This window comes from Spermophilus citellus, assembly GCF_964194105.1.
Source record: "Spermophilus citellus genome assembly, chromosome: 9".
NCBI lineage: Eukaryota > Metazoa > Chordata > Mammalia > Rodentia > Sciuridae > Spermophilus > Spermophilus citellus.
This window is the reverse complement of record NC_138191.1, coordinates 57,836,406-57,864,370: the sequence shown is the minus strand read 5'-3', so window position 1 is coordinate 57,864,370 and position 27,965 is coordinate 57,836,406. Positions and strand designations below refer to the sequence as shown.

The 27,965-nt window shown below is 40.9% G+C and overlaps 1 protein-coding gene across 3 annotated transcripts in view; it reads right to left on the bottom strand.

The window, feature by feature from the left end:
• Positions 1–27,965, bottom strand: part of BCAR3 (BCAR3 adaptor protein, NSP family member) — a 139,552-nt gene that overhangs the window by 72,578 nt on the left and 39,009 nt on the right. For all 3 annotated transcript variants that reach the window (XM_081308338.1, XM_081308337.1, XM_081308339.1), the window contains one exon: positions 696–735. In XM_081308338.1, coding sequence (XP_081164464.1) covers positions 696–735 — 40 coding nt within the window. The remainder of the gene's footprint in view (positions 1–695; positions 736–27,965) is intronic.

Below are 27,965 nucleotides of genomic sequence, written 5' to 3'. Positions count from 1 at the left end.
CTCAAAAGGGAAACTTTGTTTAGAAGGGCTGAAAGGGCTGACTATTTAGAAGCAATGACTGTTGGACCCACTGGAAAGTAACACCTTACTACTCATCTCAGATTAGCCACCAAACAAGAGGATGGCTGTTTGAAAGGGAAGAACAGCTCATAAAACCTCAGGGAGGCTTCAGTCCTCCACAGGAGGTAAACAGTTCCTCATCTACCATTCCAAAATCCAAAAAAGCTCTGAAAACCAAAACAAATTTATAAAGAACTCATTTGGCAGTAAAACTAAACAGAGCTCATTTAGTGACAAAATGTGTCCGGAGCTATAAAATTATCTGTTTATCCCACTCACTATGAATATTCTTACCTGTCACTGCCAAAATTAATGAATTTGATTGTGGGGTGCTGACTTCATACCACCTTGGGGGTATTACATATCTAAGTCATATCTTTCTTAAAAAAAAAAACAACCCTGAATTTTAAAATACATCTAAGTCATAAAGGGGTGTGTGTAGAAAGACTGTAGACCTGTAATAGTAGGACACAAGACCCTTGTGCCAAAGAAAATCAATTCTTCTCTGGTTGTTTTAGACATTACTACGAGCTTTCTACATATGCCAGACTGCGGCATGATTCCACAACACTGCATTAGAAATGGGAAATCTATTACACAGGGTCATGACTACATGTTAAATCACAGTTTCCTACCTTCACATATTCCAGAGTTGGGTCCAGAAGATGTGGATCCCTGAAAAGAAAAAAAAAACAAATGAGAACAATTAGGAACAACATGTTCTTATAGGGAGTAAAGTGTGTCTAACATTATTTCACCCTATTCATGTAAGTTAAAGCTGAGTATCCACCTCTCAGACAGTAAGACAGACAGGTACGGAAGTCAGAACACAGGCAGATTCCTTTCATGAGAGAGGGTGGGCTACCATGATCTCATATTTTTCTGTCAAGTTTGCGGGGGGCGGGGGGGCAGAGGTGAGCGTAGGGTGGGACTGGGTATCAGAACATGCAGCATCTTTGAATACTTGGTTAAACCCTGATGCTCCCCACCAGGCAGCTATGCTGTGCTTACTTTGACGTTAAGGAAATAGAGGCTCAGGCAGGTGGGGCAGCTGCCCAAGGTTGCCCAGCACCTGGGTGAGTCCCTCCCAGATCTGCTTCTCATCCACATACTTCTCTTCCTGTCACTGGCTGCTACCCACCCACTGTCGATGTAAACCTGGCTGATGAATTCTAATTTTCTCTGGTGCCTCAGTGTTATCCCCCATGTAATGTCTACTCTTATGTCCACTGTAATAATACGCTAGGATCAGCAAGACAATCAGAAGTAAACAGCAGCAGGTGGCTCGAGAGGGTGAATTATTATAGAAAGTGGAAAGGTCGAAAGGTATGACTAAGGCAGCAGGAAGAGGGAGACAAGAGAGCAAATGTTTGCAGTGCTGGCAGGGTTACAGTGCAGTGTCCCCCACAGTGGGAAACACAGCCACCTTCAGAGACTTCAGAAAATCAGCCTGGCCCCACAGAGAGGAGATCATTTAAAAAGGACAGAGTAGTTCTAACGCCTAGTCTCTCCTCTGAAGGGGAAGGAAGGTATCTTAGCATAGTGACATAAAGACCACATCCCTTGGAAGACAGGGGATCCCCACTGACAAGCAGCTCCCTGAGCAAAGCTGAGCTCAACCCTGAACGGGCTTCAGTGGACCACTTCTCTGGCTGTAGCGAGGCTGCAGTGCTCCTTTTCTGAGCATGGCTACTGCCCGGGGTACAAGGGGTCTTGGTCTTGTGGTGGAAAATAGGTGCAATCCCAGCTCTCCTCACATGATTCGATTGTTCATTTGGGACAACGCAGAGGCCAGCTCATCTGAGATGCGCCTTTGCATGCAAATAGATTAGGTTCTGAAATTCGTCCCTTTATAGGGCCAAAGAGTCAGAGAAGGGCTTAAGCTCACAAACCCTGGTTGCATTCTTATCAAAGAGGGATATGAATCAGCCTTTCAAAGCCTTCACTGGAGGTGTACTCTGCCTTCAAGCTGGTATTCACCAGGCACCTGTCCACTGGGACACAGCACCCTGCTTTATGGGGCTCTGTGATGTCAGTGCTGTGCAGTGCTGCATTCTGGAAAGAGTGCTAATGTCATCAGGCTGTGGTTTCATTGAACTACCCTGCCAGTCACTAAAACTCTGTTGGCGCCATTTTGACTGTGCTTCCCCTTGGAGTTCTTGGAATCTTGATTCTTTAGTGAATTAACATATTAGGATTACAGACCTAAATTTTCTGGCCCTGGTAGTACAGAAAAATGTTGGAACCACTGAAATGTTGTTTTCATCTTCATATTTTGATTTTTATGTATACTTAAAATGTACTTTACATACTAATATATGTGCCTTCCTACATAGGTTAAAAGTATTGGTGTGTATTGTCTAAATTGATGGTTCTCAAATTTTTTGATCTTAGGATCTCTTTAACACTCAAAGAACCTTTGTTTATGTGGGTCCTATCTATTGATTATTGACATTAGAAATTATACTGAGAAATTTCAAAATCTTTACCAACTCAATTTTTTTTTTTTTTTTTTTTTGCAGGGGATGCCAGGGATTGAACTCAGGGGCACTAACCACTAAGCCACATCCCCAAACCTATTTTGTGTTTTATTAGAGTCAGGGTCTCACTGAGTTGCTTAGTGCCTCACTAAATTGCTGAGGCTGGCATTTAACTTGTGATCTTCCTGCCTCCAGTTCCTGAGCTACTGGGATTACAGGTGTGAGCCACTGCACCCAGTCTATCAACTCAGTTTTAAAAAATAACCCATTATATGTTTACATAAAGCTATTTTAAAATAAAAAAATTTTCATAACAAAAATGTACTGAGAAAAGTGAAATTATTTTACATTTTTGCAAATCTTTTTCATTTCTGGCTTAGTAGAAGACAGCCAAATTTTCATGCCTACTGCATTCAATCTGTTATATGATATGTGCTGGCTGAAATAAAGGAAGAAAATTCATCCTTATACAGATGTCATTGGAAAAGGGAGGTATATTTTAATATGCTTTCTGGTAGTTATGGCTATTCTGCTTTGATATCATAACAAAAAACAAATGATAGTTTTCTGAAGGTTAATTGTAATATGGTCTGAAACCATATTAGCTATTATATCTATCTTGCACTTTGAGTGCCTTTATTTATGTGTGATTCTGTAATCAGAACTCTGGAAAACACTGCTTTACTGAGTTATGTAGATCTCCCAATTTTTGACCCATTTCAATTATAAAACACACACACACACACACACAATATCACATTTGTTAATATCACCACTGATCTCATAAGAGAAATTATTTTTAGGGACCACCAAGTTAATGATGGAGAGTATAAGTTTTCCAAAATTCTAATTTTCATTTGAAGACCTGAATTTTTATCATTGACCACTAACATTGTTAAGTATTTTCCTTGAATTTCATTTCATTCATTTTTTGGGAAAACACTAGTCAAATATGATGACTACTCGTCATGACTTATGATTTCAACTTTTTTTAGGCCTCTTACATGTCATTATTTTAGTAACTTTATTATGCTCAAGTTCTTTGTTCTTTCTATAAGATTTGGTTGTGCCTTTTCCTTTTGAAAGCTGAAGTTTCCTTCTGTTGTTTTTTTTCCCCCCTATACATGCACATGAAAACTCACTGCATCTATGAGTTAGTTCTCAGTCTAACCCTCAAACTCTCTTGGGAAGGGGTACATATCCAGTACTGGCTGGGCTGGGCTGGGCTGGGCTGGGCTGGGCTGAGCACAGTGTCCAGGCAGCTCCTGAGGTGGCGATGGCTATAGCGAGCAGAGTGCCCACTCAGAGAACGAATCCCCTCTTTATCTTGTTACAGTAAATTTGAAAAGGATATTTAAGACTTTAGATTTAATAAAATTAAAATTGTTAAAAATTCTTTAAAGTTCTAAATTTAAAAGAAATTTATTATTTTACTTTAAACATTTTTTATTTTATTTATTCTAATTTGTTATATGACAGCAGAATGCAATTCAACTCATATTATGCAAATAGAGCACAATATTTCATGTCTCTGGTTGTACACAAGGTAGAGTTACACCATTCATGTTTTCATACATGTACTTAGGGTAATGATGTCTATCTCATTCCTCTGTTTTTTTTACCCCTAAGCCCCCTTCCTTCCTCCTCCATTCCCTTTGCCCTATCTAAAGTTCGTCTCGTCCTCCCATACTGCCCCCCATTTCCATTATAAATCAGTATACTTATATCAGAGAAAACATTTGGCATTTGGTTTTTTGGGATTGGCTTATTTAAAAGAAAATTAATTTTTAACCTATTCATCAGATATTCTTAAATGAAACTAATTCTTCTGGGGCAGGCAGTAATGGGGAGCAAACCCAGGACTTGGCACATACTAGTAAGCACTCTACCATGAACATATCCCCCATCCTAATTTTTTCTTTTTAAACTCTGGGAGCACAGAGGGTGAGGATACAATGACTACTGGCACAATTTGGTGGCATTCTTACTTTCTACTGAGGTTCCAACATTTTTATTCAGCATTGCTTTTGTACCATCACTGAAGATGTCAACCCAGTGAAAAAGGCAAATAACATCTTATTATCGTTATAAGTTAAGTTACATCTTACAGATCCGCTAACAGGGTCTCATGAATGCCATGTCATGGATCACACTTGGAGAATCACCACTCTGAATGAATGAATGTACATGCTTCAGCTGCAGGCTCAAATTTTTTTTTACCCTGAGATGTGCAGCATGGATATCAAAAGCTCAGGTCACCTGCAACCAAACAAGAAAACCAAAAAACTTCTGCACAACAAAAGCAACAATGAAGTAGAACAGCAGCCTATGGGCTTGGGAAAATATTTGCAAATCACATTATCTGATAAAGGGTTAATAATCAAAACATATAAAGAAGTCACACAACTCAATAGTAGAAAAGCAAATGATCTAATTTAAAAACAGGCAAAACGTCTGAATAGACATTTCTCCAAAGAAAACATCAAAATGGCCAATGGGTCTATGAAAAGTGCTCAACATCCTGAATCATCAGGGAAGTGCCAATCAAAACTACTATGAAACACTGCCCCACACCCGACAGGATAGCTGTTATTGAAAAGTCAAAAGATAACAAATATTGGCAAAGGGTGTACACTGTTGGTGGGAATGTAGATTGGTACAGTCATTATGGAAAACAGTATGGAGGTTTCCAAAGAAATTAAAAATAGGACCCAGTGATCCCTCCTCTGGGTATATGCCCAAAGAAAAAGAAATCACCGCCTCATAAAAGCTATCCGAAACTTCCCTGTCTTTGCAGTGTTACTCACAAAAGCTAGGATATAGAAGCAACTTAAGTGTCTGTGCATGGATGACTGGATAAAGAAATAGTGCTGTTTATATACACAGGGGGATTCTATTTAGCCATGAAAAAGAATGAGATCTTGCCATTCACCACACTTGGATGAGCCTGGAGGACATTATGCTTCATCAAATTAGCTAGACACAGAAAGAAAAACATTTCATGATCTCACTTTTTTTTTTTAGACTCAAAACCAAAATTCAATCAGGAGGCTGAGGCAGGAGGATCACTAGTTCAAAGCCAGCCTCAGCAACAGTGAGGTACTGAGCAACTTAAACCCTGTCTCTAAATAAAATACAAAAGAGGGCTGGGAATGTGGCTCAGTGGTTGAGTGCCCCTGAGTTCAATCCCCAGTAACAAAAACAAAAACAAACAAACAAACAAACATACAAAAATCAAAAAACAAAATTCAAGTATGCAGGGATAGAAAACAAAACAGGGGTTACCAAGAGTTGGAGAGGGGGAATAGGGAGATATAGGTCAGAGGATACAAATCAACACATCAGTAGGATGAACACGTCTAGCTGTCGTGATGGTTCAGATGGAAACAATTCCCAGATGGAGTCAGGCCTAATATCCTGATTACTTATAATATCCCTAAGTTGGAAGTTCCTAAGAGAAAGGTCTTCAGTATTTCTTATTCTGAATTAATAAATTGGCATCTTAGGCCTTAAAAAAGGACCTCAAACAAATGCCTTAAAAGTGTAATCTGTACTTGACTAGTACATGGTACAATTTTTATTTTCTAGAAGCTGAGAGTGCTTCTATTTAATATGAATGACTTCTTTTGAAAGCTTCACTGTCCAACATGGTCATCACTAACCACAAGTGACTATTTAAATTAAGTCTAAACAAAATTAAAATTTTAATTCCTCAGTCATACCAGCCACAGTTGAAGTGCTCAACAGTCCCATGTGGCTAGGAGCTACCACATTGCACAACTTTATTGCAGGTAATTTCCATCATCACAAAAAGTTTGATTGGGTAGTGATGTTCTAGAAAAAACACTTATAAATTGAAGAGCATTGTGCTTCCAAGAAGATCTGTGCTTTGTTACTTTGGGTTATGATTTAGTGACTAAAATGCCAAAGGAGATTCGATGTGCTCTCACTTAGAAGGTAGCACCAAACAATGGTGTCACAAGCCAACAGTGTGATGTAGTTCCTAAGTATTTGTTTTTAAATATATCTTTTCTTTTTCACTTGAGACTGAACCAATTGCATGTCAGTGGGCTGTTTCTATATGTGAGAAATAACATGGATCATTCAGACATTATGCAGCACTGGAAGAATGAGTCAAATTCCATAAAATCAGCCAGGCATGGTGGTAAGTACCTGTAATCCCAGTGACTCAGGAGGCTGAAGCAGGAGAATTGCAAGTTTGAGGCTAGCCTCAGCAACTTAGTGAGATCCTCACTTAAAATAAGAAATAAGAAGGGCTGGGAGTGTGACTCGGGGGTAAAGGCCCACTGAGTTCCATCCCCAGAACTAAACAAAAACAAATTCAGGGGGCTGGGGTTGTAGTTCAGTGGCAGAGTGCTTGCCTAGAATTCATCAGCTAAAGAGATTGGAGGTTTATTTTCCTCTAACCTCTAACTCTACTGTCAATGAATGCTAACTTAAATTTCTTTCCTACTAGTGATTAAAACTTCCTAATTCATGACAGTACTCTCAGTGTCCTGACCAGCAGGGTTGAGGACCAGTAATTTCCTAACTACTTAAGGAGCCTCATTTTTCTCTCCTCTCAATCTGAGCCTCTCAATCTCAGCCTCACTTTAAGATCTGAGACTGCTCTCCTGGCCAGTGTCCGTGGTTCACAGGTTTCCTCCTCCTACAGGGGGTCCATCCCCGCTGGCTCCTGACCTCAGGCTGCTCTGGTCTGCACCACTTCTGTACAGTGTTCTGTGTGGTCAGCTGTCCTACCCCCTGCTTGGACCTCACTCTTCTGATGAGACTACTCTCTCTAAGAAGGCAGGGAATTGTTCTTAAACACTAACCCTGGCCCCAAGGGACCAGGAAGGAAAACTTAAGGAGTATAAGGAAAATGTGAAAAGGAAGATGTTCTACTTGAGGCAGGGCCGAGGGACAGCACAGGCTATGGGCCTCCAGGTGACCCCCATCAATCCTGGGTATGTACCCCTTTCCCCAGAGTGTTTGAGGGTTAGCCTGAGAACCAGCCTGGCGAGCAAGTGCAAGTGTTCACGTGCATCTCTGCAGACAGGGAGAGAGGAATGTTTCAGTTTTCAAAAGGTGAAAAGGAGCTAGGTGTGGTGGCATATGCCTGTAATCCCAGCAGCTCAGGAGCTGAGGCAGGAGGACCGTGAGTTCAAAGCCAGCCTCAGCAAAAGCAAGGTGCTAAGCCACTCAATGAGACCCTGTCTCTAAATAAAATATATAATAGGGCTGGAGATGTGGCTCAGTGGTTGAGTGCCCCTGAGTTCAATCCCTGGTACCAAAAAAAAAAAAAAAAAAAAAAAAAAAAAAGGTGAAAAGGAAAAGACCTGGTAGGAAGGGCAGATTCTAGGCAACATGTGTTCTGCCTAAAAAAAAGAGCTACAATCACAAAGCATGACTCCATTTCCTGTGATATGCTGAATAGACTAGTTGAGCTGAGGAATGCTATAATTAGATCATATCTGGATTTCAGCAAGGAAGTTGAGAAATCATGATATCGCTGACCAAACAATGTATGGGAAACCAGGTTATTTAATTTTTAGAAAGGTAGATTCATTTCAAACTAAAAAAACAGAATCCCACCAAAATAAAAACAAACCCTTGAATACCCAGAAATGTTCTTGTGGGTAGGTGAAGCGCTCCATCCCAGACCCCTGCTATTCACACTATTATGGTACCTTAAATGAGAACATCAACAGCAAAGTGACCAACTCAAGAATGAAGAAAATCTGGCAGGACTAGTTCACAGGACTTGGCTGAGGGTTCACCAGGTGAACACAACCTCTCTACGTACCTTGGTTTTGTCATTTGTAACATGAGAATGATAATAATACCTGCATTACAGTACAGTTGTGGAGAATAAATGAAGGTGAAATTAATTTATCAGAATATTTAAAACAGTGCCAGATCTGTCATTTCACAGTGAATAATATATGGGCACAGGCAGTGCTATAAGTGTGAGCTATGTGCCAAATACATTAATTTGATTGTCTCCCTGCCCTCCAAAAAAATAGTTTAGGTGAAAGATAAAATCTAACCAGATGAAGTGGAACAGGGACAAATGTATAACTTCTAATTTAAAAATAGTACTTGGGCAATAAAAGGTAGGAAGGATATAAAGTTGTAAACTTTAGTTGACTGAATTTAACTGCAATAGCTGGATGATGTCATCAAAGCTGTTGGTGGGATCCCAGGCTACAGTGACAGGAGATTAAAAACCAGAATGAAAAGGAAGCAAGACACACTTCTCAGAGCACATCTGGAAATATTCACTTACAGTTAAAAAAAAAAAAAAGAATAAAATAGGAATAATTAGAACATTGGCTTAGCAGGAGTTTCAGGAAAACCAGGAACCAGGGTGGGCATGGGGGGGGGGTCTTGAAACAGTGTGGGGAAGATCAGAAAGGAAGAGGTTGAAACATTTAGCCTGGACAAAGTGGGCTTAGGGAGAAGGTAGACAGACTGATTGTCATCTGACAGCCTAAGGTCTCTGTGAAGGAGGGAGAGTACACACTGTGTGTGTGGGTGTGTGTGTATGTGAACTGTGGGGAGAAAGTTAGATGGGGTGGGGGTGGGTCTATGGGAAGATTTCAGCCTCACTTTAAGGAAAAGCTTTCCAACCACCAACACCATCTGAAAATAGGAAAAACTGCCTTCCTAAGACAGGGTTGACCTTTCATATCTTTCAAATGCGAGGGCTGGTCTTCAGTTCAGGCTGCCACAATAAGCTAGTGTGAAGATAGAGATCTGTCATTTCACAAAAGGATGATGAACCTTATTGAGCACTTACCTGGTGCTAAAGTGATGTGCATAAACTCATAATGCTGTTAAGGAGGTAGTACTATCCCCAGCTTACAGATGACAGAAAGGACACCTTCCAAGAGAAGGAGGAGCTGGGTTTGAACCAGGTGCTCTGACTACACTATACCAGGTCCCCTGGCAAGGTCATCAAACTAGGCTCTCAGGGCACTGGCTGCAGGACTCCAGTAGACATCCAGCTGATTGTCCAACTGAGGCTATGAACAGACACAGATAAGTCTCCAATATCTGTGTACTGCTCTGGCTTTCCTCCTATTCTCTATGAGAGGTGAAGCCAAGAGAAGCCACATTGCATTCAAAAAGAAACCTGAGCAAATCTCCCAAGCCTGTCAGCACTGATCTCACTGGGCCTGGGGAAGACATCACTACTGGGTCCCCTATGTCAGCACGTCAGCCCACGCTTCCATTCCTCTGGAAGTGAGACTAAATTCAGGAAGATCACTTGAAGGATCTTCTGAGGAGATATTTAGCACTCCCCACAGGATTATTCTGCTTTTCCTCATGTGAAAGGCCTGCTGAGCAGAGAAAAGGATGAAACAGAAGTCCCTCTTGGCCCTGTCCCCAGATGAACTCTGCAAGGTCTGCTCACGGGTGGCTGCAGCAGATCCTGGCTTCAGGTCTCCAAGGGGCCCTGAGTGAAGCCTCAAATTCTCCTCACCCTTTTTAGAGAGGCAAGGAAGGGAATTAAGGAGAATGCCATAAAGCTAAGTTAATGTGTTACAAATCCAAAAGCTTTAAAAACCAATGCTGTGAGCCAAATTCAGATGCTATTTAAACGCAGAAGGCTGTGTCTCCTCCTTTCTCAGCCAGCCACCTGATCTCAGCTCACCAGCAAGGACCCCTTCCCAGTGAGCCAGAAAGTACAGCAGTTGGCCTTAGAGGCCAGCCTGTGACGTGAAATAGGAATCCAATTATCATAGGAGAAGGCGGCACACAGTCCTTGAACCATGGATTTATATTCTCCAAGGGAGATCACCAGAAAACAAACAGAAGAACTTGGCAATATAAATGAAAAGGGTGTTTTTTAAAATGATTTTTCTTGGCTTATACCAACTGTGAATCCTCACCCATGACTCCACTGTATGGGCATCTCTGTTTACAACTGGGGGGTCGAGCAGGCACCACGGCCCTCCTGGCAGGTGGTAAGCTGCCCACCGTGAATGGTCAACTGAGGAGCCAGGAGGGTGAAACTCAATCTCCTGTTATTTTGAAGTTTATTAAGTTAAAACTGTGTCTAGTCAGGATAAGTAATTTTTTTCCAGTGTCCCATTTTTCAAAGTTCAAACTTCAGGAACCCTTAGCTGAGAGTAGCGGAAATGATATATTTACTAGTTTCTCATTAGTAACCAGATTGACAATTTCCTCCCTCTTAAAAAGACACTTGATCTGAAGTTATGCTATTCTGAGTTCAGTGGATCTGCTCCTAGGCAACACTTCGCTAATACAGGCCTCTTCTGAGAGGCTGGAATATAGATGGGAAAGAGGTGTCCTATGTTTTCAATTACCCACTGCCTTAAATGAATGATTGTCTACTTCTTTAAATATTATAGAATACAATTGTGGCAAAGAGTATTTCCAAACTTCTTTTTGGATAGAAAGAAAAAGGGATCATTTGTGACAAGATAATTATTTCATGCAATGGAGGAATGTGAGAAATTAGATTCAGGCATTCCAGACTGAGGACAGGGGCCTCTTTTAAGCCATGTACACAAGCAATTGGAAGAGCTGGCACATCACCTCTGCATGAGGCATGGTGTCCGCATTCCCATTCACCACATTGTAGATTTATTTACACAGGCCTCTCTTCTATTAGATGGACTGCCCAGAGGAGTGACATGTCTCTGCAGACCTAGCACCTCCCACAATCCTTCCACTCATCCCCAAAAGATTATTGAGCATCTATAATGTGCCATGCATGAGGCAAGGCAATGAAAAATCAGGGACCAGAGACAACATCCTTGATTCCAGAGAAGAATCAAACAAGTAGGGAAGACAGATCAACAGACCCAATTCAGTTCAAGTTGCTGAGAGGGTATGAGTGGGTGGGAAACACTGTAGAGGGGCGTTCTCAGGCAACATTTAAGTTTTGAGGCCTAAGTGGGATGATTTGTTTCGGTAAATAAACTGTGGGGTACATGATAGTGATAAATGTGCCAGGCAATAAGTGGTACCTGCAAAGACATGGAGCGTGAGACCACGTGGTACATCTAGGGACCTACAAGCAATCGAAGAGTTAATGCTCCCTAGTTGGGGCCATCAGCACCTCTCTCTTCATTCCTGCAACACCCGCAACTCCTCACCAGCTCTGAAACCAGCTTCCACACAGCACCATGTCACTCCCCTGCTTGGGTCCCCAGACTGCTCCCACCTCATCAGAGCAAAACCCTCAGTCCTCCCTATGGTGTCTGAGCCTCACATTATGAACCAGGCCAGCTCTCCAACCTCATGGTTATAGGCAGGATTCTAAAGAGTCTCTTCTGCTAGATTTCTGCCCCCTGCCCCCATGCAATCAAACACTAATCTAGGTGTTGGGAGATATTGGAGGGATTTTTTTCAGGTGGATTTAAGGTCCCACTGGGAACAGTGGTTATGCCTGTGGTTCCAGCTACTGAGAGGTTGAAGCAGGACAATCTGGACAGCATAGTAAGACTCTGCTTCTAAAATAAAAAAAGGAAATTAATGTCCCAAATCAGTTGACATTAAGATATGGTAATTTGCAGATAGGCCTGACTTGAAGTGTGAGGGGGATTTGATATAAGGTGGCCAGCAATTGGTGTGATATTATGATAGGGTCCATAAGGCGGCCTATTGCACAGAACTGCAGAACTGCAAATGATCTCCAGGAAGGAGCTGACCCTGGCCAGCAGCCAGAAACAGACCTTGGTTCTTCAACTCAAAGGAACTGAATTCAGTCAACAACCTGCATGAATGTGGAAACAGGTTGCTCCCCAGAGCCTCAGAGAGAACTCATCCAGCTGACATTCTTGAAAGTGACACCCTGACCCCAGACCCTGGGTGAGCTACGCCAGACCTCCAACCTCCAGAAACTGGGATGAAAAAAGGGTGACGACACTGAGTTTTTTGTTATTAAGCAAAAGAAAACTAACACACTCATTGTCTCTTCTACTCTCCTATCTTAGCCATGATGACTTTTGTTGTTGCTCCAACATGCCAAGCCTGCCTCTGCCTCAATGCCTTGGCATTAACTGTTCTTTTGCCCGAAATATTCCTCTCCCCAATACAGGCTCACTCCCTCACACCACATCGCCTCTTTGGAGGGGCCTTTCTTAACCCTCCTCATTAAATTAGCACCACCACTGCCTTCTACCCCCTCATCAGGCTTCTATATTATCTGATATATTAAACTTTTGTTTGCTCACTGTCCCTTTCCACTGGAACATAATCCTGCTAGGGTGGGATACCTCTGCTTTATTCAGCTTGGTGCTTTGTATGTAGCAGTTGCCCAGTAACCACTGGCTGAATTAATGAGCAAGAGAGCAACTAACAGAAGCATGGGATGGAAAAGGCAGCAGAGTGGTGAGGCTGGGGAGCTGAGGCTCAGAGGAGGCAGGGTCAGATCACAAGGGGTTTGGATGTCTGTAAACATATTCCAAAAGCAATGAGTTGTTTGGAGGATCTTAAACTAGGAAATAACCAGAGGGGGTGTGTGTGTGTGTGTGTGTGTGTGTGTGTGTGTGTGTGTCTAGTCCCTCTGCAGCAGTTTTGGAAAACAGATTTGTTGGGGGGCAAGTTGGAGTCAGGAAGACCAGAGGAGAGCATGTTGGCATCGCGTGGGTGAGAGACATGAGACTTGGACTACAGTCTCGTGGGCGGATGGTATAGAGACTGGATCTTGGTAAATGACTGTCTTTGGTGAGTGAAAGGAAAAAGAGAGGCGAGGACACTCCTGGAATTCTTTCCGAGGGAATGAGGTAGTTGGTGCATGGTGGTACACAGAGGAATGTGATGCATTTGTTAAGAACGAATTAGCAGGGGCTGGGGCTGTAGCTCAGTAGCAGAGCACTTGCCTAGCATGTGGGAGGCACTGGGTTCAATCCTCAACACCACATAAAAATAAACAAATAAAAAAGTCATGCTGTCCATCTACAACTACAAAAAAAAAATTTGAAAAAAAAAAGAATGAATTATCAGGCTGGGTGCAGTGGTGCACAACTGTAATTCCAGTAGCTTAGGAGGCTGAGGCAGGAGGATTGCAAGTTGAAGGCCAGCCTCAGCAATTTAGTGAGGCCCTAAGCAACTTAGTGAGACCCTGTCTCTAAATAAAAAAAATAAAAAGGGCTGGGGATGTGGCTCAGCGCTTAAGTATCCCAGGGTTCAATCCCTGGTACCAAATAAATAAATAAATAAATAAATAAAGAATGAATTAGCAAATACCTCTGCTCCCAAGCACTACCCTATACTAACTTTTAGGAACAGGGATCTGAATGACCAAAACTTTACCTCCTTACTATCCATTTTTCATGGTGAGCAGTATACACATGCCACTCAGCTTCTTGACAACCCAAATCAGTTCATCCCTCTCACTGACAAATCACCTACTTTCAGGAGGATCTTTCTCATCCTTCAAACCATGAACTCTCTCATGAAGTACAACAAAAAATAACAAACATTTAGAGGATCCCTACACACCTACACACTAACAAAAATACTTAACTCATGAAGGAAAAGCCGAGAACAATAAAACCAGGAGGCTGCACTAATACTAGCTGAGAGTGTCCAAGTTCATATAGTTTTGTACTTCTCCATCACCCCCACGCTGCACAGCTGCTACTGCCTGTCTTTTCCACTGGACAATAGGCTCCCTGAGGACAGGGACTGCTTCCCTCTGGCTCATCAAACTTTCTAGATAGTATTTGTCACAGTAGCCAATAAATCAATCAATCAATCCAGGAACAGACACATGAAAATATAAACCACATGGGGCTAGGGTTGTGGCTCAGCGGTAGAGCGCTTGTCCAGCACATGCGAGGCCCTGGGTTCGATCCTCAGCACCATATAAAAATAAATAAATAAAATAAAGGTATAATGAAAAAAAAAGAAATCATTCTCTGTAGAGGGAGAAAAATATAAAAAAGAAAAAAGAAAATATAAACCACAACTATATCCATATAATTCGGTTAGTGCCTCAGAGCATTAGAAATTTCCATATATGGAACTTCCATTTACTTAATATGATAGGCCACATATTCTGAAAACTAAATGATAGCTAAATTACAAATTTATTCTCAAATATATAATTGAAGTCACAAGAAAGGGAAATTCTCAAACATATTCACATACAAAAGAGACTCAGAAACAGGGAACAAAAAAGAATACAAAATATGAGCAACAGCAAAATAAAGTCAAAAGAGACCTCAGGGAGGATAAACCAGATAAACCCTGAGTCTGAAAGTGAGTAGCTTACCCAGTGGCCCTGCAGGATGCTGGAATCTTGGAAATTAGGCTTCTCCCAGCCCCAAAGGAGAAAAAATGTGCTAAAATCAAAACAAAACACACCACACTCTAGCAAAGGAAACCACAATTGAAACCTATTGTTTCCACCACAAACTCTGATTGGAAAAAAATAATGGTAGTATGAGATGTCTCTCCTAAGAATTTTTAACTACAGGTCAGTCTTCATGTTGATTGGAAATTCAATTTATATTATTTGCTTTTATAAAGAAATCCAAAACCCAGACATTAAAGTATCTGGGTTGGTGGTGCTCACCAGTAAAGAGAACAATGGAAATCATTTTTGGAGGAAAATTTCCTCAACACAATGCTGCTCAGGATATCCACAGTGTAGTCAAGAATAAATTCCCTTTTAAAAATAACCATATGCACTGGAAACAAGCCCCAGTGTAATAACTAATGAGAAAGTCAGCAGAAATAATAATAGATTAAGACCCTCAAAGACTTCAGATATTGGAATATCAGATATAGGTTATAAAACATATCAAAATTTAGGATATAAAAATATATCAAAAGTGAGCTAAGAATAAAAAACAAAAATGACTTATTATAATTTTTTAAATAAAAATTATAATCAAAGTATAAAACTTAATAGCTAGGTAAAAAAATATTAGACATGACTACAGATGATATTTATGAATTAAAACAAAGATGTATAGAAATCACAGAGAATAAAGTACAGAGAAAAGGTAATGGAAATTATGAGAGATCTGAAAGTGGAATCTGAAGCACATTTAACCAGAGCTCTAGAAGGGGAGAATTGAGACTGAGGGGAAAACAAGAGTCAAAGAAACAATGATGGGAAATCTTCAAAGTTCATGAGATGCTAATCCTTGAATTCAGGCACTCCTGTGAATCTCGATCAGTAAAAACAAAAAATAAATTCTCACCTAGACACACCATACTGAAACTAGACCACCACAGACAGAATGGAGCTTGAGAGCAAAGGGCAAAGAAAGATTGCCCTCAGCGATGACATGGGGCTGACAGATTTTTATTAGCCAAAAGGGAAAGTGAAACACTCAAAATTCTGTGCCCAGCAAAACTATGGAGTGAATAAAGACAACTTTAGACAAACAAACAAAACAACAACAACAACAACAACAAACCCAGAATGTCCTACAGGAAGAAAGAAAATGATGCCAGAAAAATATCTAAGATCTAAGAATGAATGATGGACAAAGAAACTGATATGCAGATAACTTCAAACCAGCACTGATGGTATAAAACAAGCAGCATGTCTAATTTGTAGAGTCAAGGAAAGAAAAAAAAAGAAAGAAAGAAAAACTACCAGCTCATATCCATGAGAATATCTACTATGGCAGATGCTCAAAAACATGTGCATAGTGGTGCACACATGTAATCCCAGCTACTTAGAGGCTGAGGTAGGAGGATAACTTGAGCCCAGGAGTTTGAGGACAGCCTGGGCAATGTAAAGTGACCTGTCTCAAAAACAAAAACACAACAAACAAGAGAGAAAAGGATTAGATTACCATATGGATCTGCAATTCCACTGCTGAGAAGTACCTAAAAGAACTGAACACAGGCTCTCAAAGAGATATTTGTACACTCAAGTTCACAGGAGCACCATTTACAAAAGCCAAAAGGTAGATGCAACTCCATCAGTTGGAGGGAGGATCAACAAAATATGGCATATACAATACAACAGGCTGTTATTTAACTTTAAAAGGAAGGGAATTCTGACACATGACACAACATGGGTGAACCTTCAAGATACTATGCTAAGTGAAAGAAGGCAGTCACAAAAGGATAAATAATGTGTCATTTCACTTGTATGAGGTATCTAGGGTAGCCAAATCCATAGAGACAGGGAGTAGAATGGTATTACCATTCTGTTGGGGTGGGGAGGGAAGAATGAAGAGTTGTAATAACTAATTAGAACAACAACACCAAAAAGAATGAAGAGTTGTTTAATGGTCTACAGTATTAATTTTGCAAGATGAAAATAATTCTGGATATTGGTTGCACAATAATGTCAATGTACTTATTAAGACTACAGGCACAGAAAGACCCATACTGTAGTGCATGATCTCATATGTAGAATAAGTGCTGCAGCACACTCATATATAGAATGTCAAAAAGCTGATCTCATGGAAGTTGAGAGTAGAATGGCAGTTACCAGAGGCTGGGGAGAGTGGGGTGAGGGAGAGATGGGGACAGGTTGATCAATGCAAACCAAGTTAAATTAGAGGCAAGAAGTTCTGCTGCACTGTTGCACAATGGAGGTGACTACTGATGACATACTATACATTTCAAAAAGCTAAAAGAAGAGATTTTGAAAGTTTTCACCATAAAAAAAAAATGGTAAATGTTTGCAGAGACAGGTATGTTAAACCTGATGTAAACTTGTAGCCATGTATACTACAAGTTTCAAAACATCACATCATTTCCCAAATATGTATAATTTTTATGTATCAGTTAAAAGTTAATTTAATATTGATTAAAGTAAAAATGGCTATAAAATGTATATTTTAAGACACTTAAAAATTGTTTTAAAAATCAGACTAAAATATAGTAGAATAGTATTAAAATCAAGAAGAAGGTGACTAGTGTTCTGAGGCTCTTACGTTGATCAAAAAGAAGAAAAGGTATTATTTACTTTGTGTTTTATGAAGCAATATAAAGGTATTTTTTAAAGTAACCACTAAATGAACAGAAATAGAATATTTTAAAAAAGACAATTCTAAATGAGGCAGTAGCAAAAACCCCATATTTTTAAAAAAATGTACAAATAGTATAGAATTACAGAATAACAGGCAGGTACAAACCCAAATACATTACTAAACACAATAACTATAACCAGGTTAAACTCATAATTACAAGACAGATTTTTAGAATATAGAATACAGCATGAGCAGGACCCAGTTAAAGTAGTACTTTGAAGGAACTATATAGCCTTAAATGCTTGTTTTTAGAAAAGAAAGCCTGGAAATTAATTAAGGGTTCAGTTTAAGCTAAGACTACAGAATAAACATAAAGAAAATAGAACAGTGGAGAGAAAAACTGAGCAGAAATCAAATTACAAACAAGGATATCACAGAGAACCAGTAATCAAAGCCTGGTTCTTCAGAAAGTCTAATAAAATAAACCTCTGATAGACATAATCGGTGGGGCAGCAAAAAACTATGGAAATGAAAAAGGGGCATGAATGCTATGAACATGGTATGTTAATAAATTAGCTTAGGAAAAAATGAACAAAGTTGAAGGAAAAAAAAAGAAAGAAACAGAAAATCAAAATAGTCTTCTAACCAGTAAAAGAAATCGAATCGGTAGTTTGATCTTTCCATAAAGAAAACTTTAGGCCTTGATGGTTTTTAACATTTAGCAAGCTCTGCCAAACCTTGCAATTATTTGTTACTTAAAAAAACATAAAAACAAGGCTGGGGTTGTGGCTCAGTGGTAGAGTGCTCACCCAGTATGTGTGAGGCACGGGGTTTAATCCTCAGCACCACATAAAAAAATAAACAAAAATAAAATAAAGGTATTGTGTCCATCTACAACTAAAAAATATTTTAAAAAACAAACAAACATACAAACGCCTCCAGAGACTTGAAAAAGAAGACATAACTCTAGTCCTAAAAGCAAAATCAGTGAAAGGAAGGAAAAGTGTGTGGCTGATCTCACATGCGAGCAGATATGAAAAAAATGAGCAAAACACGGACAAACCAAACCCCAAATACATAAGAATATATCCTAATCAAATTAGGTCTGTTTCAGGAATACAGAATCAACTTAACATGAGAAAAATCTATGAGTCTCCACATTCACAGATTAAAGATAAAAAAATAAAACTTTGTGTATCTAACTGATGAGGGAAAGAACATTTTTAAAAAATCATCTTCTCATGATCCCTGAGGTAAACTTAAATTAGAAATAGAAGACAACTTCTTTATCCTGACAAAAGGTGTCTACCAAAAACCTCAGCAAGCGCTGATCTTAATGGTGAAATATTAGACACGTTAGTAAAATCAATTGACCCATCAATCAAACAGAAACAAGACAAGGATGCCCATTGTAACTGCGTTTACTTACCACTGTCCTGCAGGTCTCCACTACAGTTAAATGAGCAAAATATATAAAAGTGTATGAGATGCCAAGGGGAGAACAAAACCGTCCTGACTCACAAATAATGACAAGAAGAGCAAGGCTCCTGGATATGAAAGCATTAGGCAAAAATCTCGGGGTTACATCTTACTGAGGGCAGGGACCAGAAGGCTTAGAAGTCCAGGATGGAGTTCTTGCTTTATGGGTGTTTATTCATTGCCCACCAATTCATTCCTAGAACACTTAAATGAAACGCAATACGAGGAAACTTGAACCAAGTGTGGTCAGTAGGCTGAGTCTAGTTACCTGAAGTCATGGGGCCAAGAAGGAACCACACTGCAACTTTGGGGTCTACTAGTCTATCATTTCTAACCAATCTGTGTGCCAGGACATGTCACACAATCAGGAAAGGCAAAACCCAACAAGTGGGAGAAAGTCTGCCCTCCATGGGCAACCTAGTGGCTTCGGTGCACTTGCTGGTGGATATGGCCTTAGAATTTAGAGCCTTTCCTCTGTTCTCCAGCATGAAGCTCATCAACATCTCAGAATCTTTCTCTGGGAAGAAAGGAGATGGAAGAATGGAGGGAAGGAAAAGACAACAACAGGCTTTAAACTTAAGATTTTTTGGTCTATTGGACAATATTCTTTCTATTATAATAGAATTATATATAAATATATATACATAATTATAATCATGTTTTATCAGATAAAAGTGTAGGATAGAGTAGCGTTTTATATTTTATTAGATAATATCTTGCCCTTTCTCCAGCCTCATCTCCTTACATTCCAACAAATCCAAACTATGGTATTCCCTAACCAACAGGCCTGGAGTCCCCATCTTATCATTTGTTCTCACCTTCTGGGACCACTCTTTTCCAACCCCCAGCCCCCAAATACAACTCATAGAATAACATCTCCTTCCAGGCATAGTGAAGCTCAGCTGAAATCCCAGCAACTCAGGAGCCTGAGACAGGAGGATTGCAAGTTTAAGACCAGCCTCAGCAACTTACCAAGACCCAGTCTCAAAATAAAAAGGGCTGGGGATGTGACTCAGTGGTAAAGCACCCCTGGGGGTTCAATTCCTGATACCAAAATAATAAAAAGAAAAAGAAAAGAATATTTCCTTTGTGCTCTTTTCCTAAGAATTATAAAACTTTACGATAATGAACCACTATAATTCAATCTACATGTGTGTTCTGCCTTACTCCCTTACTGGACTAACAGCTCACAGGGTACAGGGTCCATATTTTATTACTTTTGCATCTCCAGGGCACAGTTGCTCAATATATGTTGGTTTGAATGAATGTGTGTTCATTCTCCACCGTGCAGAAGACCTGGACTCCTCCCCTTCTCCTGAAGCACACTCCACAGGTTCACTAAGGGAAGAATAATGTTGCAGGGAGGGAGGAAAATGTTGTTCTTGGACCCCTGGGCCTCCTCACTAAGGAGATCATTTAGCCACAGTCTGTGACTCTACTGTGATGGCCTCAAACAGAACTCCCCCAGCAACAGAACATCATTGCTGCCTGGGCAGTGCCTGGTTCCCCAGTCTCTCGGACCAGATACTTTCAAGGTGACACCGAGATTCTGGCTGTTGCTGCTGAAAACTAATCTCTCTGGACATTGAGATGCCAGAGAGGAAGTTCATCAGGGAGATAGCCAAGAGGACAGCGAGTTTACCACAGGGCCATTTCCATCTGCTTATTAGGAAAAAAAAAAAGATGCTTAAAACAGGGCTGGCTTTGTGAGCAGAATAACGACATCTTGGAGAAAATATCAACCAGTTGCTCAGACTAACAGGTTATTTACAGATACTGGGATTCACATTAAGTTCCTAATAAAGAATTTCTTTCTTACTGTAGACAGGGAAATATTTTTTTTTTAATTTGCCTTTGCTGATTTTAAAAGGGGGGAGGGCTTTAAACACAAGGAATGTAACACTCCCAGATGTACAACCTGTGAAAGTATTTTTGTGAAAGCACCTTGCAAAATAAATGAGATTCATTCTTCCATATCTCACAACTCATTTATTTGTCTTACTTGTTAATTATGCTTCACAGTAGCTCTCAGAATTAAGGCTAGTGCTTTTTTAATATTCTCCTCCCAGGGTTAACACATGACATGAGAAGTACCTCATTACAAATGCAAAAGAACGTCAGGGATATTCCTTAATGATTAAATCAAGAGATCTGCTTTATAGCAGAGAGAGGTCCAGACAGAAGCTCACTGCTCTGCAGTGGAGGATTCATCTTGCATTTCTGATGTCAAAACTAAAACAATACACCAGATGTAATCTGGGCAGCCACCTGTGACCACCTCCCTTCATCTAAATATTAAACTTCAATTAATGCTCCTACAATCACATTATCTTCTTTGATAATGGTAGTAGCATGCTGCTGACCCATTCTGAGGCTGCATCTATCCAAATCCTGGAATATTTTTTCATGTGTGGTTCCTAAACCAAACTCCATATTTTCACTTTGTAATTAATGTTTTTGGACTTCCTTGCAAGTCTTTGTCTCTTCCTATAAAGCTTTGCCCATTTAAAGTTGTTGTGTTGGGCTGAGGATGTAGCTCATTGTAGAGCACTTACCTAGCATAAGTGAGGACCTGGGTTCAATTCCCACCATTGCAAAAAATTAATAAAATGAGAAATAGAGAAGGGATAAATTTCAAAATAATAATAAACATAAATTGGTTTATTTTGTTTCAAATACCACTAAGTCTTTTGTACTTCACATCAGTCATTCTAACATATTAGTTACTCCTCTAAGATTCATATCATCTGCCCACTTGATCTCTATTCCAGTGATATTGTCTAAATGATTTTTTAAAAAATTATGTAGTATTTTTTTAAAATTTGTCTAAATGATTTTTTGAAATTGACTGTATTGGGGATAAGGACACAGCCTCCAGCACACTTCACATGCTGTACTGGAGCCTGACTCTCTCTCATCCCAAAGATGTACGTCACCAATGATTGACATTCACACATATACCTCTGATTCCAACCATTGAAGCCCAGGAAGAAAAGCTAATCAGGCATGATCTGCTCTTAGCAAAGCCCTGCTAGCTACTAACGGTGGCTGCCTCCTTTGCCAAGTAATTCCAAAGTCATTGTCCTAATAACCCGTTTTAGAATATTTCCTGAAGTCAGTGTCAAGCCTATCATTTTGCAGACTAATTTAATCTACCCACCTCCTTTTGAAAAAGTTAAAATACTTAACCACCTACATTTTCCCTGCAGCTCTTTGTTGTTGTGCCACTATTACCCCAAGATGACAGTGCTGGCTTCATGGCCTCAGCCCCATGCCCCGTCAGTCTTCTTGGGCTTTGGGGCTTCATTTTATTTGGTGGCATTCATGACTCTTATCATGGCCTCATCTATTCCAGGCCAGCAATTCTTTCTTCACATTTGTCTTACCCTTTCCAATCAGAGAAGTCATTTTTTTGACTTCTGAACAGGAAAAAATGCAAGCCGAACAGAAGCCCAGCAGTTGGGTTCTCTCATATCCTCCTCTCTTTGGTCTTATTGTTCCAAACATATCTTCTGAAAGCCCTTTTTGTTACCCTTGGCATTTTTGCAATCCTCTGCTCACTCTGCACTGTTTCTTTTACAGTCCAGAGCCACCCTCTGATGTGGTCCTTGGTTGCATGACCTGACCCTTTCTGGGTCTGGGTCCAAGGTCAGGACAGCATAGAGGAAGCAGTGGTACAGAGGAGGCAGGCCTTGAGGGAAGGGTTGTCTAGAAGGTACCACCTCCAATCACCAAGTTGAGGACAAAAAGGATCATGATACCTGTAAAGATGTTAAGGTCAGAGGTCAAGAAGAGCAGAGCTGCTTATCAAATTCGTGGAGGGATACAAAGGGCTAGCCTGTGGTTGGGAAGTTAGGTCAGTAGCAAAAATAGAGAGACTAAGTGCTGGTAAGGTCAGGTGTTTCAAAATGGACATCACTTTCTCCAAGAACCATGAACTCTTTAAAGAAAGACCAGGCCCCTCTACCTAAATCTCTAGCATGTGGAACAAATCCTGGCACACAGTCGGTGCTCCACATTACTAGTGAATGAATATATCAAGTGGCTCTGGCTCATCACACCACATTGGGGGACCCTTTAAATGAGTTGGTCCGGGCTGGAAGTGATCTTTCATACATATCCTTCAACTGAAAAGCTACCTAAAAGGTCACAGGCCTCTTCCTCCTTTGAAACTAGGGTCAAAGTTTGGTTGTTCTACGTTGCATTTCTCTTTTGGAGCCTGAGGCCATGGGACTAATCTTTAGGAATATCCCTTCTTACTGTCCAAAGTAGGCTAAAGATGAGGACACTTCCCTCCTGAGGCAAACAGAGATTCTGACACCTGGTTACTTCTAAAACTCCTGCTTCTTTCTCTTTTATGAGTCAGTCTCTATCTCACCTGAAAATACAGCATTGCCTCCCTGACATGCTCATGATCAACAGTAAGAGAGCAGCAATTAAGGAAACTGCCTAATCATGTTAAAGCAGCACCATTTAAATATCTTACATCTCTTGCAGGTTACACTCCCATGAGTCTACCCAGGAATCAAGACTGATACAAAGTGGTTCTGGTTGACAAAAACAACCCAGTCATGGGTTAACCTGTGCTCAGCAGAAGTCTAGTGACAGCATTAAGCTAAAGGCCACTGTTGAAATCTTACCTTGGCAGCAGTCCATCAAATTGAATTGGGTAAAAACAAGAAAAACTGTATCAAGGCCAGTATGTCTCTTGGCAGGCACAGAGGTTCTGGCATCAGGGAATCATCGGGCTTCAGGCTGTCTAAGCCCAAACACAGCACTTTTGATAAAAGTAGATGCTTTGTTTGGCTGGTATCTATCTGCCCTTCCTCCACTCCCACCAGCCCCAGCCACCCTGCCCCCAACTTTTCCCCACCCCTTTCCAAAAGAGTGTGTGTGTAAAGGTTTCTTCTCAACTATTCAAAGGCAGAATCAAAGTGCCCAGTTCTTGGGTTATATTCTCAAGGCCTCTCAGAGGAAGGGCTTTAGCCAACCAGATAAAAGAACACATGCCCTTAATCTGCCTACGAGGGCAGACACCCATCTTCAAGGCGGCTGCCCACCTAAACCTTGGAAAAGCAGCTATTAACCCTCAAGCAAAAGCTCATTGCCAACTGCACATGTCCATATACCTCCTCTGTCTGCAACGATGTCAGGAATGGCCGGCACCGTTAGAGAAGTATAATGATCATTCTGATGGCTGGCCTGGGAAATGTCTACTTTAATCAACTAAAAAGTGTTTGTTTATAAAAGAATGAAAAACTGTGCTTTGTTTTATTATAAGCTTAAAAAATTAGATCTTTTCCTACTGAATTTTGTCTATCATCCTAAAAAAATAAACTTCCAGTGGGACACCATGATGTGCACCTGTAGTCCCAGCTACTTAGGAGGCTAAAGTGGGAAAATTAGTTGAACACAGGAGTTCAAGGCCTGCCTGGGCAACATAGTAGACCCTGTCTCAAACACACACACACACACACACACACACACACACTCTCTCTCTCTCTCTCTCTCACTTCCTCTGAATATCAGCCTTATCCAGATCCTGCTTCCTTTCTATTCCCAAACTCCTCAACCTCCTCTGCTGATCCCAGGGTCTCTTCCCTTCTCTTTACTGAGGTTTCTCCCTTGGTGACAGCATCCATTTGCATGGCTTTCATTTCATTTCTATGTAGATTCCTAACTTTCACTTTTTAGACCAGATCTCTTTCCAGAGCTCCAGGCTCCTCATGCCAACTGCCTGTCTGATCCGGACCTCCACTGAGATACACGTGCATCTCAGACTTGCCCCACTCCACACAGAAGTCTTCATCCTCAGCAATTTGCCATCACCCCCTCCCCCAAGGAAAAGCAACCAACCAAACTAATAAGTCCTTGTTACTCTCCCAGTCTCCCCATCTTAGGGGCCCCACCCCATATGCCCAGCTGCCAGAGCCACACCTAATTTTCTCCAACCCTCAGTACATTTGGTCAACTCTACCTGCAAAACATATCTTGAATCCAACTGCTTTGTCTTCTCTGCCACCCTCCAACCTGTTCCCTGTGCCTCCTCCAGACCCTCTTCCCCATCAGCCAGTCCTACATAGACCAGTTTTCTAAAACCTCAATCTAATCATGCCATCTCTTGCTTAAGACCCTTTAGCGACTTCCTTTAACCTACATAGAAAATCTAAATTGCTTACCAAGGCCTAGACTAGTACATCCAACACAAGGATGACATGAGCCTCATAGATGATTTTAAATTTTCTGGTAGCCAACTAAATAAAGAAATAGGTGAAGTTAATTTAATAATATATTTTATTTAATCTACTATTTCAAAGATATTGTGTCAATATGTAGAAACATATAACTGTTATTGAAATGTTTTATTTTCTCTTTGTATATTAAATCTTCAAATGTCCTCTCCCTCAGAGAGGCCCTCCCTCCACTAATCCAAACAAATCAGGGTCCTCTGATAGCCTCTTCCTCACGTTTCTTCATTTTGTACTTAGGTACTGATTGATGCAATTGTCCCAGGGCCCCCTAAACTGGGAGCTTTCTAAGGACAGGGGCCACATCTATTTCATTCTCTACTGGGTACCTGGTATCGAGCATAATGCCTAGCACAAAATACTGCATTTCACCACATAATCATCACAGATTTTATGTGTCCCCCCCCTTTTTTGCAAAAGAGTGGGGTGTCCAGGTGTGGTGGAACACACTTATAATCCCAGCAACTTGGGAGATGGAGGCAGGAGAATCACAAAGTTTGAAGCCAACGTCAGCAGTTTAGTAAGACCCTCAGCAATTTAGCAAGACCCTGTTTCAAAATAAAAAATAAGAAGGGTTGGGGATGTGGCTCAGTGGTAAAGCACCCCTGGGTTCAAACCCCAGTACACCTTCCCCCGAAAAGTAAGGCACAACCATTATGTGAAGCTTTTTAAAAAAATCATGCTGGTATTACTTAAAAATAATTTTTTATTAAACTGTTTTTAGTACAAGATTAGGATGCACAGAATACTCAGGAATATACATGAATCCGGTGGCAACCATTATGCAGTAAAATATGGTAAACTTAATAAAAATGCATCAGAGAATGAAGAGCAAAGACACTGAGATTAAGTGCAAGAATATCAGGCAGGGACCAGTCCATTGAAGACAGAGAGGCTCTGTTCTGCATATTAATACAATGATATGATAATATTGAGGCACCCCATGCCCCTGTGCGGTTCTTATACCCATACACTGTGAGTGTTGGCCAAGACGCATTGCTTTAGGGCAGACCCAGATAAAGGGATTCCAGCCAGATTCCATCAACATGTGGGAAACTTTTCTGCTGTGGAAGCTGCAGGCATTGAACGTGATCTCAGGTTACAAAGGAGGATTAGGAGCCTCCCAGGAGGAAGGAAGGGAAGGAAACCAATCAGTCTGAGCCCCTCCTCCACGCCAGCTTCTGGGGGAGGCATCTTCACCTGTGATTATATCTGATCCTTTGAGCCTTGGAGGACATGGGGGATTCAAACAGGTAAAATAATGTACCCAAGGTTACAAAGCTACCAGGTCTAGCTGCTAGAATCAGCATCAAGGTCAATAGCAGCTTTCTTTGATAGTCACAGCTGCATCAATATCCCAGCAAAGGCTTCACTGACCTTCAGGGTTAGGGGTCCAAGCAGAATTAAGTAGCAGAGCAATAAATGGCTGGTGATCTCCTAGGAGCTAAGAGCAGGCACATGCCTGCTCAATGCAGACTCCGGGGAGGCGAATCAGGTTCAGGTAATGAAAGACAGAGCACTGACTTTCAGTGAGACCATCATAGTTAGTGATGGTCACCAAAACTTCTCAAGGGAGTTATTTCAACTCCATTTTATAGTTTAGAATTTGCTCTAGTCACGACACTTTATAAGTGGCAGAAACAGAGGTCTGAACTAAGACCTCTGAATTACCTGTTTCACGGGTTTTCTCCCCTCTGCAGAAGTCATGCTACCTTTGATTTTGTATTTGCAGGTAAATCTACAACTACAGATAATCCAGGCTGCATAAAATCTGGAGCAATTACAGAAGATTTCTCAGACCTCTATTACTTGTAAATAGCAGCACAATCCTCTAAATAAGAACATCCACTCTTATCTTTGGGGACCTCTAAGAAGAGAAAGCTGGACATTCTGCATCAATCCTAACTGTGACCTGAGGGTGTTTTGGCTATGTGGCTCAGGCTGGTCTGGTCACCCAGTCTGGATCCTTCATGATGGTCCATCACGACCTTTCATGATGGTCTCTTTTCAATCAGCAATAGCAACTAGGACTTCTCTAGTTTGTGTCTCCTGGCTGGGATAAGGTGGCTCCCAGATCCACATGTGACAAGAACATGAGTAATAATTTATAACTACATAGCTCCTTCTGTTTACAATGTTCTTTAACATATACACTGAAGGGTCTGACCACCTCAGAAGTCTAAAAATCTCCCCCTTCCCAAATGGCAGGAGGGAGCCCCCCCAAAAAACATGAGTTAAATCAGGTCTGTCCTGGGGGAGGAGATGTTGAACTCAACAAGGACTGCATTGTGTAATTCTCCAACAGCATATTTGGTTGTGGTTTGTAATCAGTTTTTTTAAAATCCTCTAGTTTTCCCCAGATAACAGCTGAGAATGTGCAGATCCCAGCTTTCAGTTCAAATCATCCTTGTCAGTACAGGATTTGGGACTACCATCAGACAGCTGGAGACCTGCAGGAAGTCTCCATTCTCTGGGCACCTTCCAGCCAGGAGCAGCACATGATGCAGGGGCTGAGTTCACCTCTGACCCAGCTGCTCCTGGCCTCAGGACACCAGAGGCCATCAGGGCCAGGACATATACCATTCCTAGGAATTCACTGACCCATCCACAACAGCTGCATTCAAACTTCAAGGGGCATTTAAAAATGTCAGTCAACTCAACTTGCAATTTAAACAATAAAAATTCAACCATGGACTACACGAATTTCTAGAGATCCTCTTGAACTTGGAGCTATTAAAAAGTCACCATCACCCTATTAACCCAATAAGTAC